A 16,928-nucleotide genomic window follows, 5' to 3' on the forward strand; every position below is an offset into this window, starting at 1 on the left:
TGAAGGAAACTAAAACTTATTTGTACTGGTGAACCACCAGTAATAGTGTATTGTTAAGTTCTGCCTGTATCCAAATGCACTGTAGGTCAAAAGATGTCAACCTTTAACAACAACAGCTTTATTTTGGCTTTTCCTTGGTTTAATACGTTAAAATCAACAAAGGCATGTTGATGATATAACAATATTGATGACTGCTGCCTTAAAGACACAAATGTGTTGCTCACATGAAATAAGAGCAAAGATATTCATTATATAAATGAATTATAAATGGACACAATCATCCCCTGTGCTTTGTTGGTGAGGCAAAACAGCTCTTTTTAGTCCATTAATAATGATCATTCTCAGCTGAGATTAAATATATACAAATATTTAAACTCTACAGGGACAGTGTATATCATTAACATCATTTCACAGCATCTTCCACGTTACATAGTGGCAACTACACATCACATGAACAGAAAAAAAACCAAACTCATATGCTCCTCACTGTAATTAAGGCTACATAGATGAACTGCAATCAGTAAACTAGATATAACAAGCATGGACATATTCTGAACAGCCAATGTTCTTCTGACCTGTCCAGCTTTATGGAATTTTATCAATACCTTCATCAATGAGACTGAAAGTGCAGATGAGTTTCTGGACTTACAGATCATGCGTATTTAGCTGAAAATGTTTCAGATAAATATTATATCTAGAAAAATGATCAGGTTGTGTTCATCCAAATGCTTTGTTAGAAAATACATCCCTGCATTACATTCAATTATTAGCTTCAAACAATGAACATATATATATATATATATCTCTTCCAACATTGTGTGATGCATCTAAAGCAATTACAGCGTAAACCTGTAACAGTAAATGATATCAAATGCAATGAGACTCACGATAAGGTTTTAACTAAGGTCTTATCTCACACTAAAATGAGGTCTTTAAATGAAGTGTCTTAGTGTGGATTTCTTTTCTAAGAGCACTTAACTGGATTTAAGAGGTTTTCCTTCAATAACATTAAAAATGTCCTCAAGGGACTTGTGCACACATCGAAGGAATTCATGGACATTCCTGACGGGGTAGCTGGACACGTTGCATCCGATCCAATCATCATGGACACCGTAGCCCACTCCAAAACCATCAGGCACTACAGGAGCAAAGCCACCCAGACTTACAGCAGGGCTAGTGAGAGTGCTAGTGGACAGGATGTTGTGGTTTATGGCTGCATATGCTGGGTCCTGGTACAGACTTGGGAGCGTCATTCCTTTAGAATTAGCGAGGTAGCGCAAGGCAAAAAGATGTCTGTCAAACCCTTGTCCTGGTAAAAAAAAGATGAAATGACAGTGACAAAAATAAATACATATTATAAAACATATGTACAGATAAAAGTAGGTTAATTTTGCTCTTGTGGCCACACAAAATACATGTTCAAAGTATGTCCTTCAAAAAACCTACCAGTGCCCACTAAATAGCCAATGTATTTTGCTATCATTCTCCACTTTTGATATAAAAACTGGGCAGTTCTAATCTTGGGTTGTGCATACATAAGTAGTCCCCTCACCAGTCACAAAGCTGATGTGGTCTGTCCTGCCCACACAGCACACATTGTGGAAAACTGAATTTTACATATTTTGATGTATTATGTGAACACTGTTAAAGTTTAAAAATTTACTACATATATATTACACTCCAACAATAGCCCAATTTGAATGATGTCATAAAAATCAACACATCTACATACGTCTAGCTATTCAGCCTACAGCAGGTTAGTGCTTTAGTTTAGTGGAGTGTTTTAGGCCAGACTGCTTTTTAAATGAGACACAGTACAAGGCAGCCAATTAAAACAGAGATCATTTATACAGAACAGGTTTAAAGGCACAGTAACAAAAACAGCTTGTTTAATTCTAAGGGATAAAGAGAGAAAATTATCATGTTTTTGCCATCATCTTTTTGGAATTAATAAAAACACAAATGTTAAAAAAAAGGACCTTAGGGAAAAATTAACCTATACAAAAACTATACTTTCAACACAGCAAGTTCCTTTTTTCAGCCAGAATTTTTTTGGCCTATACCTTTAGTGAACTAGGCTGTCACAGAAGAATAAGACTGAGATTTCACTCACCCATGGCTGCCTCTTTGGTGAGCTGGCCATGGTATTTGGAGCAGGCATCCAGCAGGCCTTGAAGCTGCTCCACACTGTGCTGGTCTGGTTGTTGAACAAAGGCTTGAGCACAGCGTTGTGTGTGAATGCTGGCTGGACGGATGGTCTCTGTTCGGCCATGTCTGAAGGCAGCAGTGCTGCAGGACTCATATGTAGCTACGGTCTGCCCATACTGACGCAGGAATCCCATCTGGAAAGCTAGCTGTGCGATGGCATCAGGGCTGAGCTTCTTCTTCTTCAGCTGTTCTTTCCCCCCTTGCTTGAACTCCATGGCATCAATGGTGAGCTTGGAGACAGCAGCATGGAAGTTCTCTTTGGCTTTTGTTATTCCATGTTGCAGTTCAGCGTTTAGCTTGAATTCCAGCCGCTGGACAGCAGAGGCCGAGTCTACAGCAGCAGGCTGAGAGCCAGGCCCAATGAGCGGCTTTTCTGTGGTGTCTTTAAAGACTTCATTCTGGAAACGCAGGACAGCCACACCATCACCCCAAGAGTGTTCAAAATTGATAGCTGCCTGTCCATCCTTGGCTAGGATGATACTGAAGGACTTATCATACCAGCGGTTGCAGCCGTCCCCATGAAGCATGTTGTGAGAGATGTGTATGTGGTCACGCATCTCCTCCTCATCCAGACAAAGGCAGAACAGAGCACTGTCCACTAACCCTAGAGCCTCTCTGTTCCCTGCCTCCAGAAGCTTTCCTCGAAGTCCTGCCCAAACATCCCTGTTCTCGCTTGTCAGAACACCCAGAGGAAACACAGGAGCTGGTGTTGAGTCTGCCAAAATGTACTTGAGGTGCGATAGGATCTCAGCTGGTTTCACCAGATTACCATCCCTATCTACTGCATCAAATACATACAGGTTACCTCTTCTCATGACCAGCAGGTGATGGCCTTTCTCGTCAGTGAAGAGCTCATCTTGCTTGGGCTTGGGAATGCGCGTGGAGTTGAAGAGACGGAAGTACTGAGACATATCCAGGGGATATGCATTCACCATGTAGGCTCCAAACCATGAAATGGAAGAAGGCACCCATCGGATAAATTTCTTGAAGGAATCAGTATTGCTTTTAGCAGGGTTTAGATGGAACACCTCTGGTTCAAGAAGACCAGCACGGAGGGTCTTCATAAATCGTACTGCAGAGCACACCATATTAGTGGCCCGAACAAGCTGGTCATTATACTCCGATTTGGGGTCAGGGTTAAACGACATAAAGGGGTTAAAGTTCAAGACCACAGATTCACGGGCAGACAGGTACATGTCAAACCATGGAGCTGGAAAAAAGAAAATTTTAGTTCAGTAAATATACAGTAAACACTCAGTCCTGGCATAAGCTTAAAAGAGGACTCCAGTGATTTTTACAATTTTTCATCATTATCTAATGGTTAAGATGTAAACAAAGTAATACAAACAAACATAACTCCACAGACATAACCCTGAACTTATAGTGGGACATTAGAAAGTTCTGCTGTTATGTTTTTTCAGTGACAATCTTCAGGAACCAACTGGTCTCTACTTTGCTCATTAATCCTGTTCATGGGGTCCACCTGCACAGTTTTAGCTATTCTCCACTCTAATATGCCTGATCCTGCTCATGAAAGGCTTGATAATCAGTTGATGAGGTGTATCGGTGCAGAGGATATTTGACACTGTGCACTGCAGTGAGAGTCCAAGAGCAGAATTAGGAAACACGGTTTCTACACCATGAAATTGTTCTCTGTCAACACAATGTTACATGATTGCTGTATCAACGATTACATTTATGCTACATAATGAATAACCAACAGAAATATTTTAAGTGGCAGCCTGCAGCTACTTACCTGAAATATAGCTGGTGTGCTTGTTGTTTTTATCACGAGCCACAAGCTCCTCATGTAACTGCTTCCCAGTGCCATTCTGGAAATCATGTGCCAACTTCTCTGTATTACTGTACAAACAAAATATGCACATACACTTTTTAATATCAGTTTATTTCAATTATTCTACATTCAGCTATTCAGATACTTTTCAGAAAATCCATATGAAGACTTTGTTTTGCTTACCTGTACTGTTCATTATTTAGAAGGGGCCTTTGAGCTGCCAAGTATCTCCGTATTGTGTCTTCAAGTTTTGGCACTGGTAATCTGACCATAATGAATAAGAAGAAAAAAGGTTAGCAGCAACGCTTGAAGGGGAATTACACCAGATGAGATGTAAGCAACGTCATTTGGAGTGTTTTGATATGAAATGCACTGTAGAAAAACTTACAGGCTACCATTTTTTACAGTGGTGGTGATAGAAACAAAGGATTGCAATGCCCACAACCCAAAAATAGCCATTTTATTTGCTACCCCAAACTACCAATGAGTCTTCTGAGTTTTTTTTCTGGTAATGCTGATAATAGAAAAAACATCCAAACAAGTCCGAAAAAGCTTTTCTTTGGGTACTGTTTTGCCTTACAATGCCCTGTATGTACCTCTTCACCATGAATGAATTTTAAAAGTGTGTTTTTGGCCAAAACTTTTTCTCAATGTTATGGCAAAATAATGTCTCAGCTTCGTTTACATCTTAACCATTTAATTATGCAGTAAGTTTGAAAAATTGGTGGAGTTCCCCTTTAACTCCTCCGACATCTGGTTCCTATCACCATCATTGCGAACCATTTTGCCTCAGGACGTCTCAATAGAACTGAGCCTTTCACATCAAACTACTGTAAATTTTCTACAAAATGTCTTAATTAATTATGTAAAAATTTTGAAAAAAAATCCCCCTTTACAAATGCCACAGTTTACAATGGATACATAGCCGTGATGTGTCTGTTATTTTGAAAAAAAATATCCTTATGAGAATTTCCAACGGGGACATATTTTTATGTAACACCCCGCCCCCTCCCAACCCGTAATCATTTTACCTCGTGCCCTTTTACCTACATTTTTTCAGAAAGACACAGCAGCAGCTTTTGACTACTAACGCTATCCTTTCAGTACACTATATGTAAATGAATGACTTTGTGGTCAGTTCGGCTACTGTCCAAACATATTTGTGTAAACCAATAAAGAACCTGAGTGGGCAGCAGTTTGCGGAATAGCGAAATAGCTAAAATGGCTCAGCTAAGTATCACAGTAGCCTGTGTGCACTGCTTACTCACCTCGGTAAACTCTTCTGGTAGTGCATGGTTGGAACAATACTTCTGTGCAAGTATTCAGACTCCGTCCCGGTGTTACTGCTGTATCTGCGCTGATTTTCAGTGAGCACAAACCGTGCCGAAGTAGTTCTCAACGCCAAGGGCAGCTTCCACGCCGTTGAATTTATTTGGTTAGAGAGGAAATATGCCATCGTGTCTATTCAGCGAAATCGTTAATACGGTATTTAAAAGTTTTGTTGGCCAAGAAAACGAGGCAGTAATGATTAACAGTTTAGTTGCTCATTCAACGCAGCTGCAGCGACTGACACAGAAAGTCGACTTTTATGGTGTTGACGCTGCCACCTCCTGCTTACAGAATCTTGGGGCCAAACATAATTTCAGCACATCGAAGTTTCCTCTCTTCCTTTGAAGTCAAACGTTTAAATTAAAATAGTTTTTATTTAATCATCAGCAGCTCTTTATGTCCAATGTCAACCAGTCTCTCTCTTCTTCAACATTCTCTTCCGCGATGCGCTGCTACTTCTGAATGGTGATACAATAAAAGTCCCACCTTCAGTCAATCAAAGTGTGCCTGCATGAACTATTCTGTCCTCCTTTATAACCTGTCAGTAATCGTAATAATTTGTCTCTACAAACAGTTTGATCTTTGGTCATTTATCTGCTTCATTATGGATATGAAAATTATACTGTAAATAAGTGTGACAGAAAAAAAAACTGATTGAGCTTTGGTTCTGGTGAAGACTTTTGAGAGAACCTTGGGCATCAAAGAAAATTATATAGATCCTTGATTTTATTTTTGACATATTGAGAAGAATGAGAATGACCAATTAATTGGAAAATACAAATATGCTTGAAACAGTTGAAGGTAAAAGAGGAAGAGAATGACAATGGATACAATCAGCGATATTATGAACTAGCCATTAAGACGTTTAAAGACCCGAAGAGAGGATACTCTAGAGAAACACTGTTCATCCAAGAGTCAGAATCAACTTGAATAATAATAATAATAATAATAATAATAATAACAACGTCCTACTCTTCCACAGTAAAAGTCCCTCTACAGTTGATTTCAAAAACAGTTGAGTGGAAAATGCCACGAATTAACAAATAAAATATATAAGTTACACACACACACACACACACACACACACACACACACACACACACACACACACACACACATCCTGTGGCTCCTGTGAGACTGGCTGAATCTCTTCTCGCTCCCTACTCCCTATATAGGCTCCCTACTCCCTATATTGTCATTATATGCTGTTTCCTGCACCTCTTTGTACATTCATTATTGCACTACCTTTTATAACCTCAGGATAGATCTTATAGAATATTTTTGTATATTTCTAGTTGTATATATGCCTAAATTTCCTTTGGGATCAATAAAGTATCTATCTATCTATCTATCTATCTATCTATCTATCTATCTATCTATCTACCTATCTAGTTCACTGAAATTGACATGAAACTACGGCTTCTCCACCCAAATAATGCATTAAATGTTACTTAGGAAATTGTGCGGCTTTGGCTGAACATAAGTGGCTTTCTATTAGACAAATAATGCACTTTTTGTATAGAAGCCGTTTTTCATCACCTATGCACTACATAGGGAGAAGGGAGCCATTCGAGATACAGCCTGTGCTGTTGAAGATTTGCCTTGAAGCGGATTGGTTCCATCATCTGCTGCTGTGAAGCTGATTGGACGGTCGGTTTCTGTCTGTGATTTTGTGTGTCAGATTAGCAGAGCCAAGCAGCTGAGAGCGTCAATGGAAATCAGCCACATCAGGGCAGCATCAGTACCGACTGTGGAGCCGCTCTGTACACGAAACTAAACACATTACGATAAAGATTCCTCCCTCCGTTGGGATAATTTTAGACAAACGGACGCATTTGGTGAGCGAAATGTGATACACACACAAGCAAAACCGAATCTTGCATTCACAGTTTCCGTTGACAGAGCTGCTAGCGAGGATAAATGCTAATCCCTTGGATGCCACCTTCCATTATAACTCACATTAGATGATGTTAGCTAATGGCTAATTCGTTCTCTGTGATTTATTACAGTCTAGGGACGTTCAATTAGCTAATAACTGGTGTTTGTCGTGTCGAGACCAGTAGCTACAATTAGTTACTGTCTGCATTGCGGAATAGCGAGTAACGTTGTTTAAACCCTAGCAGCTAGTGTGTAGGAGGGAACATTAACGTTACCTGTTCAGCTGAAGGGGGATGACCTACATTTAGTCATGTCTAATTTTATGTCAAAAGTAATGATCAGTCATCTTAGATGACGCTCAGTTCAAATGAGTAAACTGTACACTGACAGCACATGCCTATAAGTCACGTTTCTGTCTGTATCTAAAGCACAGCAATGGGGGCTCTCAGTCGACAGGAGTTTTTTCAGGAGCTGCCCTCTGGCTGCCTGCTTCCAACTGCTCAACAGGGTCTGCAGCAAGTATGGCAGCTTTTGCTCATCTGCTTGGTGTGCAGACTGCTATGGAGAATTGGTAAGACGAATATATGACTTGGTGGAATTTCATGCATCTACACTGGAGTAAATTGTGACATTTAGTAATATACAGGTTACATTATTTTGTACAAAAAATAAAAAGTCGCAAATTCAGTTTCCAGAAAGTGTCTAACCTGAAATAACTGTCTTCTAGTAAAAGTCATTGCACATGTTTTTGTGCTGGGCTGTGTGGGATTGCCGCCTCTCTCTCTCTCTCTCTCTTTCTCTCACTCTCTCTCTGTCTTATATTGACAGGCAGACTGCCCTCCTACGTAAAGCATTTGAGTACAATTGCAGGTGGCTTTTACACACTCTACCTGTTCTTTGAGCTTCACATGGTGTGGGTGGTGTTGCTCAGCCTTCTCTGCTACCTCATCCTCTTCCTATGCCGACACTCCAGCAGTCGCGGCCCCTTCCTTTCTATCACTGTACTTATCTACCTATTGTTAGGGTAAGTACAAAACTGCTCATATGCACACTTCCATTTTAGGAAATGTAAAGGGTAAAGCATTATCTTTTATATGTGTTGATGGATGTTTCTAACCTCAGCTTTAAACTCTGTCAAACATAACTGCCAGCTATACATTCAGAGACTTTGTCTTTGTCTGCTGTAACTTATGAAAATCTGCTTCCTATTACTGTATAAAAGAAGTACGATGCTGCCTTTATGGTTGGATGCCCTATGGTATTTTCTGAGGAAGTGTGTGCACACATTCAGGGCAGAATTCGGATCTCTATAAGCTTATTATTCATATGTTTAATCAGTATGACAGTATAGGGTGGCTGAAGCCTGAACTGTCTTCCTATTCAGTAGTTTGCTTGTTCAGAATGGTAATTTTCAAAACCAACAAAATAAAAATCTATAAATTTTCAGCTTTGTCAGATTGTATTCTTTACAGATCGATGTGAAATGTGACAAAAGGAAGAAATACCTGCTTTTTGACTGGGGACTAAAGGGTTTAAAGTATTACTTCCTTTTCCTGTAAAGTTACTATTTTGGAGATGCAAGGGTCTGTTCTGACAATGATGATATACAAACGTTGTTACCTCAACAATTAATTTTAAGTTAACCTTTTTATGTACTCTCACTACATTCTATTTCAGGGAGCTGCATATGATGGACACTAACAGTTGGCACAAAATGAGAGGTCAGTCTATAATACTGAATAGATATTTCTTAACAGTGCTGTATGTGTTCTGTTCAGAATCTATTGATTAGCTGTTCACTATTGGAACATTGCTTGCTGCACATTTCAGTCCTCAATACAAATGGTAGAAAAACAAAATCATACTTCATGTGTATGTTGAGTAGCATATTTAGAGAGAATGCCAAAACTATAGAAATCCTAAGTATGATTGTCATATCTACCTAGGCTCGCAGATGGTAGTTGCCATGAAGGCGATCTCTCTTGCCTTTGACTTGGACAAAGGCACTGTGGAGAGTGTACCTTCCCCAGTGGAGTTTATGGGTTATGTTTACTTTGTGGGAACGGTTATATTTGGGCCTTGGATCAGCTTCAACAGCTACAGGGAAGCAGTAGAAAGCCGGAAACTTGTGAGTCACAAAATCACTCTTAAAGCCTTTTATAACAGCCTTTCTATAAGTGGCCAGTCTATGTATGCATGCAGAAATTAAGCTGAAAAGTCATTCCTAGTTCTTAAAGCTCAAAGATGGCTTGTTTTTCCTATAGAGTATGTCCTGGTTTATGAAGGTGATCTGCAGCTGGATGAAGAGTCAGCTCTGCCTGGTTGTCTCCAACTGTGTCGCTCCCTATCTCTTCCCTTACTTTATCCCAATCATGGGAGACAGACTACTTTGCAAGTGAGTGTAGACAATATCTGCTCACAGTAGAGAAAAGAGAACCGATATTACAAATGGAATGTGGTTTGTTTTCTGACCAAGTGTTTAAATTTGAATGCATGTGTATGTCATGGATGGAGCAGTAAACAAAAAAAGCAAAGAACATTTATTTAGTGCTTGGGCCTATAAACCCACACTTCAGTTCCTCACTCTCTTAGGTGCATAATTCACATATTAGTTTCATAGTAACTACAGAGTAATTCATAGAATTTAATAGGTCTTTAAGGGCCTCTATCCTCATTTTTCTTGCACTTTACATTTTTACCGTATAGCTCACTTATGACTTTTCTATGGTTTTTATGCCAAACAAAGTGATAATTTATTTTTACATGACTATTTTGTAACCGCTCTTTAGTCTTCAGAATTAACCAGGCTGATTTTGTTACTGCACTTTCAAGGCTGATATACACTATCTGGCCAAATGTTTGTGGACCTCTTAATTACTGCAGTGTTTCAACCACACCCATTGCTAACAAGTGTATAAAATCCAGCACATAGCCATGCATTCTCATGCAATCTCTGGCAGTAGAATGTTGATTGCAAGCCAGGCTTTCTCATCCAAAATTAGTCCCTTTCCCCACAAACACTCTTTTCACAAATTCCCACAGACACACTCCACAATCTTGTGGAAAGCCTTCCCAGAAGAGTGGAGGCAGTTATAGTCACAAAAGTGGGCCAACCCAACATGAATGCCCATGGTTTTGGAATGGGATATCAAACAAACTCATATAGGTGTAATGATCAGGTGTCCACATACATTTGGCCATATTGTGTATGTAAATTATCTCTGTTCTGGTTGGCTGCCAGCAGTTCAGGCTGAAACACTCCTTATAACTTCAGTGTGAAAGGGCAGACCAGACTGCTGTAGGCTGAGTAGGTGGATATATCTAAATGTGTTCATGATATCACAAAAACAAAGAATTCAAAACAAGCCATTTGTACATCTTTGTTTCCTATTATGGACTGGGCAGTGAAGGGCACAAGTTTGAAACTTTAACAACATATACATACTACACCAAACTCTTTTGTACCAGAAAAAGCAGGGGGAATTTGGCTTTACACAATATGGGCCCTGTAAGATCAATAACTGAATAAATACATCCAGGGATTAAGGGGTTAAAGTAAAGCTTTAATACATTTTGCTGTGCCATTGTTCTAGTACTTTAACTATAGTTTTGTCTTATCTAATCATTTTTACTGTTCTTCTCCTAGTAAGAAGAGGCGAAAAATCAGGTAATTTTTGTGTGCTCTGTTTCACTTATTGTCACAAACCAGGTTTATTATGACCTCGCTATTAGAATTAGCGCAGTGTTTAAAATGCATGCACATTTAAGCAGTCAAGTAGTGCAATTTTGTAGTTTAATTATACAAACTGATTAAGTTCAGCTATTTTCAGAAAAAACACACAATGTAGTATTTCTGTATCTATAATGAATAAACCCAGTACCTTTGACAACTTGGATAGAACAAGATATCCAGATAGTAAATCAATAATTAGGAACAGTATTTCTGAAATTAAAAAAATCTTTCCTTTACAGTTTAACATTTTGGTATTCCAGTCACAGTCTTACACATCTTATATTTCTGATTGGCAGCTATTGTCAATTTTTTGGTTGTCACGAATAATTTACATGATTTCTTTTCACTTCCCTGCTTCTCAGAGGCTCTGTTGCAAGGTAAAGGCATATTTCTCAATATAGTTATTTGTTTCCTTTCTCTTTGGATAAAATTGTATAGAATGGTTAACTCTGAGAACCTTTTTTGTCTCAAGCCTGTAATAACATCCCTACTTCCTTTTGTCAGGTGGTTGCTGGCCTATGAAAACACAATGTCCTTCCATTTTAGTAACTACTTTGTGAGTTACTTCAGTGAAACCACCACTACACTGGCAGGTGCTGGCTTCACAGAAGAGAAGGATCACCTTAAGTGGTTTGTACATCATATTTACTACCCAAATAATTACATGGTTTTACCTTTTTTTGGAGCCCCTGGTCCCTCTCTCTCTTTCTGTCTGTCCACCTCTCCTCCACCTTTTCTGTTACTGTTTCTGCAGGGATCTTGCAGTAGCTAAACCACTAAATGTAGAGTTTCCAAGGTCTATGGTGGAGGTTGTAACTTCTTGGAATCAGCCCATGTCTCGCTGGCTCAATACCTGTAAGCTTTTCTCAGTCGTGACTTTTTGAAAGCACATGTTGGTTTGTTTAAAGTAGCATTGTGTATATTCTGGGATTTGGAGATAGGTGCAAGCAGTGCCCCTGGTACTTGGGTGTTCAGGCCATGTAACTGGACCTTATTGTGAGTCATGAGTTCTGTCTGTGTAAATGTATCACAGAGTTCGAAAAAACATGCCAAATCTGACTTGACAGCTCTCTGACTTTCCAGTAAATATTTTAGGCTTCAAAGGGACTCACAGCAGCACAAGAACAAGAACACCATGTTTTAGTGGGACCTAGCTGTATTGCTTCTTTTGCTTTCAACTGCAATAAGATGGTCTAACTTTTTGTCTGTAGACTCTAATATGCTGTACCTCTGCATATTCAGATGTGTTCAGGAAGGCTCTGAAACTTGGTACATTTCAGGCTGTCCTCCTCACCTATACAGCCAGCACTTTGCTGCATGTGAGTGTGCCTTTCCAGTCTCTTTTTGCCATGTAACTATAACATAATCTCCCAGCTATTCCTACATCGTATTCTCAATGTCCAGTTTTCCTGTGATTTTGTGAAGTTGTTTTTTGGTTGCCTTTTTTGTGATGCCTTCAGGGATTAAGCTTCCACATTGGAGCAGTGTTAGTAACCCTCGGCTTCATGACATATATTGAGCATGGTGAGTATCTACTGTATTTTAAATTAATTAATTTGCAAGCACTTTGGTGTCTATGATTAATGGATCATAGATGAATTAAAAACAAAATATTGAGCTTGTTTAAAATGCATTAATTACATGTTTATCTTGTTTGTATATATTTTCCGCAGTATATAACAGCTTAACTTTGTGGCAGTCATTTAGTCATGCATATGTTATAAATTGTTCTATTAATCTGTGTTGTAGTGTTGAGGAAAAGGTTGTCCACCATCTTAAATGCGTGTGTCCTCTCAAAGAGATGCCCACCAGATTGCAAACACCAAAATAAGAAGGTGGGGTAAAGATTTATTTTGTTATTTGTGCATGTGTCAACATCCTGCACATAATGAACGCACAATTTCAAACCAATTTGAGATACCTGGTCTGTGGAACGTGAAGCGAACATCAGTGATTACAGAACTGTTTCTAATGCAAACAAAATGTGATCTCCCACTGAAAGCATTGCATTCCTTAACGCTTAACTAGTGCTTCAGAAAGTGGAATTTATTCCAAAGATTCATTGCAACTGATTGTCTCGATTCACTGGTACTAGAGTGGCTGTACTTACATATACAGTCAAAGTTTGAACACCTTCAGTCAAATGATCTGATGATTTTATTGATTTAAGGTGAAAATAAATAAAAAGGATTAATTTGCTGACATAACATTTTATGTGTTATTTTTCCAATATGCTAAATTCAGCAAATAAACAGTAATTGTGCATCAAAATGTGCAAAAGTATGTTGTCTATAGAGGATGTGTTACTTATTTTCACGTTAAAAATTAAGAAAACATATAATTTGACCAAGCCTATGATGTATATTTTTTTACAGTATTTTTACAGTAAATAATACTGTAAAAATAATAAGGTGATTCATTATTTAGCTATATTAAAGGGGAAAGGTCAGGTTTGGGACCAGTGATGTCATTGGTCTTGTATCAAAAAGAGAAATGACTCCAAGAGTCCAAGAGTCACTGCAGTAACATGACATACCTGGTCCACTCCCATCTACTAACCTTTCCCCTTCAAACAAACAATTGGTAATGCAGAACTAGCCTTAATAGCCATTTGATTCTGAAGTGACCATAAAACCATATCATTTTTAACTGAAGTTCAAGAGGGATGTGATGACACAGATATAATGGCAGAATTTCGGGTAATTCTAATCTGAGATATGCATTTTGTAATGTTTTTACCATCTTCTAGAAGCTAAAATATATTTAGCTATTCTGTATCTTTTATAGTTAAGTAGCCTACCTCAGCTTGGGCTTTCTGCCTTGGTGATGTTTCCTGTAAATAGAGTTGACAGAGAGAATGAGCTCCAGTTTGAATTTGATGCTGGTTTAAAAAGTCCAAACTTGAAATCCTTCTATATGTGAATGTTTCTGGATGTTTGTGGATGTTTGCTTCTTATGTGCATTCAGGCAGTTTTATGATTACATTACCAGAGTTTGTCCTATCTTTTCTAGGCATTTTGGGTGTACTTTATTAATGGAAGCTTTAGCGTGCTAGCAGTGATCCACCTAACCTACCTGGGCTCAGTCTTCGGCTCCAGCACTGATGATATAGACTCAGATGAGGTAAAAAAATATATATATATTTTGAGACAAGGGGGCAGGGGGCCAAGGGGGTGGGGGTGTTGCATTGCCACTTACTATACTAAAACGGGGGCTTTAAACTAGAATTGCTGCCGTAGAGAACATATTGTACCGTTAATCTCTGCCACAATTATGATGTAATACCAGCATATGACCACATGATGTCCATCATGTTGCACAGCATACAGTGGCCAACTATAAACATATATATACTGCTGAGTGAGTCTCACGGCCAATGAGTGAGACTTGGGAGGTGTGCAAAAGCGTTTTTAAATGAATGCTTCCCAGTTATGTTTTTTATCACAAGTCCATAGAAGATATAAATAAAATAAATAACATGAAGTTCTGTCACTTGTTCCACAGGATGTCCTGGGCGGTCACACTATCCATAAATGGACAGAGTTGAGTTGGATCAGTCACTGGGTGACCTTTGGCCTTTGGGTTGTGTACCGCCTTATTATGTGAACACTGACACTTGAGCAGACAGAGAAGTTGACTGGAGAAGAGGCAAGTAATAAACAGACTCATCATTTGGACCTGCCATGGTGGCAGTCCTAGGTCTACATGACATCACTGTGAAGTGTAAATGCACTGGACCGGAGAACAAAATCCCTAACCAATCCTAATAAGACGTCGTCTACAATACTTATCATCAGAACTGCTTCAATTAAGGCCCTGAGGAACATGAGCACGGAATACTCCATAAGTGTTACGATGTCTCTTTCCTTTTTTAAATACTACAAAAGAGCTATGGCTATCCCTCAACACATTGTGAATGGAGAAACCGCTTTTAGTCCTTTTTTTGTAATAGATAAAACCTACTTTAAAATTTTACTATGTAAATGTTACATTGCTTCAAAGCTACTTAAATGAAGACAATGTATTTTTCGTCAAAGGATAGTGTCTTGTACATTCTCTAGGCACTAGTATCATCATTCAAGCTTTTTTACTGCAGCGATGTGTTACAAAACGAGGTTGAAGTATTTTCATGCAGCGGTGCTGGGTTAGTTAACCTCTTAATAGCCACTGATGATACTACACTCCTGTTTAGCTGAAACCAGAATCACTCCTCTTCTCACAGTGTTCCCCAGTCATTCTGGATAAACACTAAACAATCCCAAAGCCTAGAGATGGTTATATAATCTGAAGATTAGACTGACTTTGGTATTTAAATATTCAAAAGTTCTCGAAGCCAGTTCCTTTCTCACAACAGCCATAGTATTTGCTAGAATTATATACTAAATATGTTTAAAAGTCTCTAGAGTCTTATAGAATACTTTCTTCCTAGTAATACATAAGTTGGAGTGAAGTACAGATTGTTTCAGTCTGGTAAGACTTTGCTACCCCAGTAGGAGTGGGTGGTCTCAAACACAAATTACATACATTTAACCCCAGGACATATCATTCTTTAATTCAGACGTGATCAGCACATGCTGATATTTGCCTCTTTTACTGACCAACCTCCAGAAAATCATGTTTACTATTGAATTTGTTATTTTTTATCCTGCTCATGAGCCTCATGAACGTTTTCTTGATAATGTGAAACTGCTCTGATTTTGGACTGTTTACAGGGAGATGAAAAAATCCTATTTGTGTCCAACTCTGAGTGGCTAAAGAATACAAGGGATTTGATTAGTTATTGAATTGTTCATTCGCTGTTATGTTATTACAGATCACTCTCCTTCTTATTCTAATATTATAGTCCAGTACCCTCTGGCACACAAAAAGGATAGTATTGAAAGCTAGCCTTTATTATCTTTGTTTGTGTTTTTTTGTAGGTATAGTCCTGACATTATTGTTGTGATGATTTAGATTGTCAAGTTAATTCATATTAAAATGTGCCAAGCGGAGCAATGAACTTATTAATATTTAATTAGTCCCCGGCCCAAGTGTTGTTTGTAATTTTTTTTCCATCCTGAATTTTTTATTCACTATTTATCCATCCAGTATGTCATGAGCATTTTTATCACCTCCTTTTGTTAATGAATAATTAATAAAGAGTTTGTATTACATGGATAGTTATGAATATTTATTTGAATATTTGAAGTAATATTTATTATTATTTGTGTAGCGTTGGTTGAAGAGCACACAGGAATCTCTAGAAAAGATTTTGCATTTTATTGTTCATTGCCACACGCAGTGCTTTTCTCATACTGTGGATGGCAGCAACCCAAAGGAATTCTGTGTCAGTTTACCGAACCAGTTCATCTATTCCAGTGAATGACCAGTTCAACGATTCATTTTTGTTCCGATTGATTAGCAAAGTCAACTTTATTCTGGGACTGTCATTATGTGTATGCTCTTTTAATTTAGGAATTGATACATATAGTGAAATAGTAACAGTAAAATGTACTTAACTGAACAATAACAAACCATACATGGCCTTTTAAAGTGTCCAAAGTACTTTAAAGGGCCCATGGAAAACTGAATTTCTGGCACAGTGTGAAATAAATGATTTTGATGTGTGTAAATATTACGTTTTAAAATTTACCGTTGTGCAAAAACAGCCCATTTTTAATTCATTGGTTTTTTGTGATGGCATGAAAACATATGGCATATAACTACCTTTTCAGCCTGCAGCAATTTGGCCCCACCCATTCACATTAAAGTTATAAGGAATGTTTCAGCCTGGACTGCTTTTTGCATGAGATGCAATTCAGGAGAGCCAGTCAGAATAGAGGTCATTTATGTATACCAGTCTCAAGGGCACAGCAACTGAACAGCTTGTTTAAGGGATAAAGAGAAGTTGGAAATGGTCATGTAAAAATAAATTATGACTATTTCCGTGCATAAACACACACTATGGACCAAAAATAAAATACAAATGTAGGATGTAGGCTATTT

General features: G+C 38.4%; 2 protein-coding genes across 2 annotated transcripts; one reads left to right on the plus strand and one right to left on the minus strand.

Moving 5' to 3' along the window:
• Window positions 1-96: 96 nt before the first annotated feature.
• On the minus strand, window positions 97-5,813 carry cpt2 (carnitine palmitoyltransferase 2). The gene is made up of 5 exons (XM_036579241.1): window positions 5,272-5,813; window positions 4,187-4,267; window positions 3,965-4,071; window positions 2,114-3,418; window positions 97-1,309 (listed from the first exon to the last, which is right to left on the minus strand). Exons 1-5 carry the CDS (start codon window positions 5,457-5,459, stop codon window positions 975-977), a joined length of 2,016 nt encoding a protein of 671 aa, XP_036435134.1. The 5' UTR covers window positions 5,460-5,813; the 3' UTR covers window positions 97-974.
• A 1,235-nt stretch (window positions 5,814-7,048) lies between these two features.
• On the plus strand, window positions 7,049-14,710 carry porcn (porcupine O-acyltransferase). Its single transcript, XM_036578061.1, has 15 exons — window positions 7,049-7,170; window positions 7,639-7,781; window positions 8,039-8,234; window positions 8,888-8,931; window positions 9,157-9,338; window positions 9,475-9,605; window positions 10,857-10,877; window positions 11,306-11,320; window positions 11,448-11,573; window positions 11,698-11,798; window positions 12,186-12,262; window positions 12,404-12,467; window positions 12,693-12,778; window positions 13,956-14,066; window positions 14,448-14,710. The coding sequence occupies exons 2-15, from the start codon at window positions 7,646-7,648 to the stop codon at window positions 14,547-14,549; spliced, it is 1,392 nt and encodes a 463-aa protein (XP_036433954.1). The 5' UTR covers window positions 7,049-7,170; window positions 7,639-7,645; the 3' UTR covers window positions 14,550-14,710.
• Window positions 14,711-16,928: the final 2,218 nt, after the last annotated feature.

The sequence above is a fragment of the Colossoma macropomum genome, unplaced genomic scaffold (genome assembly GCF_904425465.1).
Source record: "Colossoma macropomum unplaced genomic scaffold, Colossoma_macropomum, whole genome shotgun sequence".
Classification (NCBI taxonomy): domain Eukaryota; kingdom Metazoa; phylum Chordata; class Actinopteri; order Characiformes; family Serrasalmidae; genus Colossoma; species Colossoma macropomum.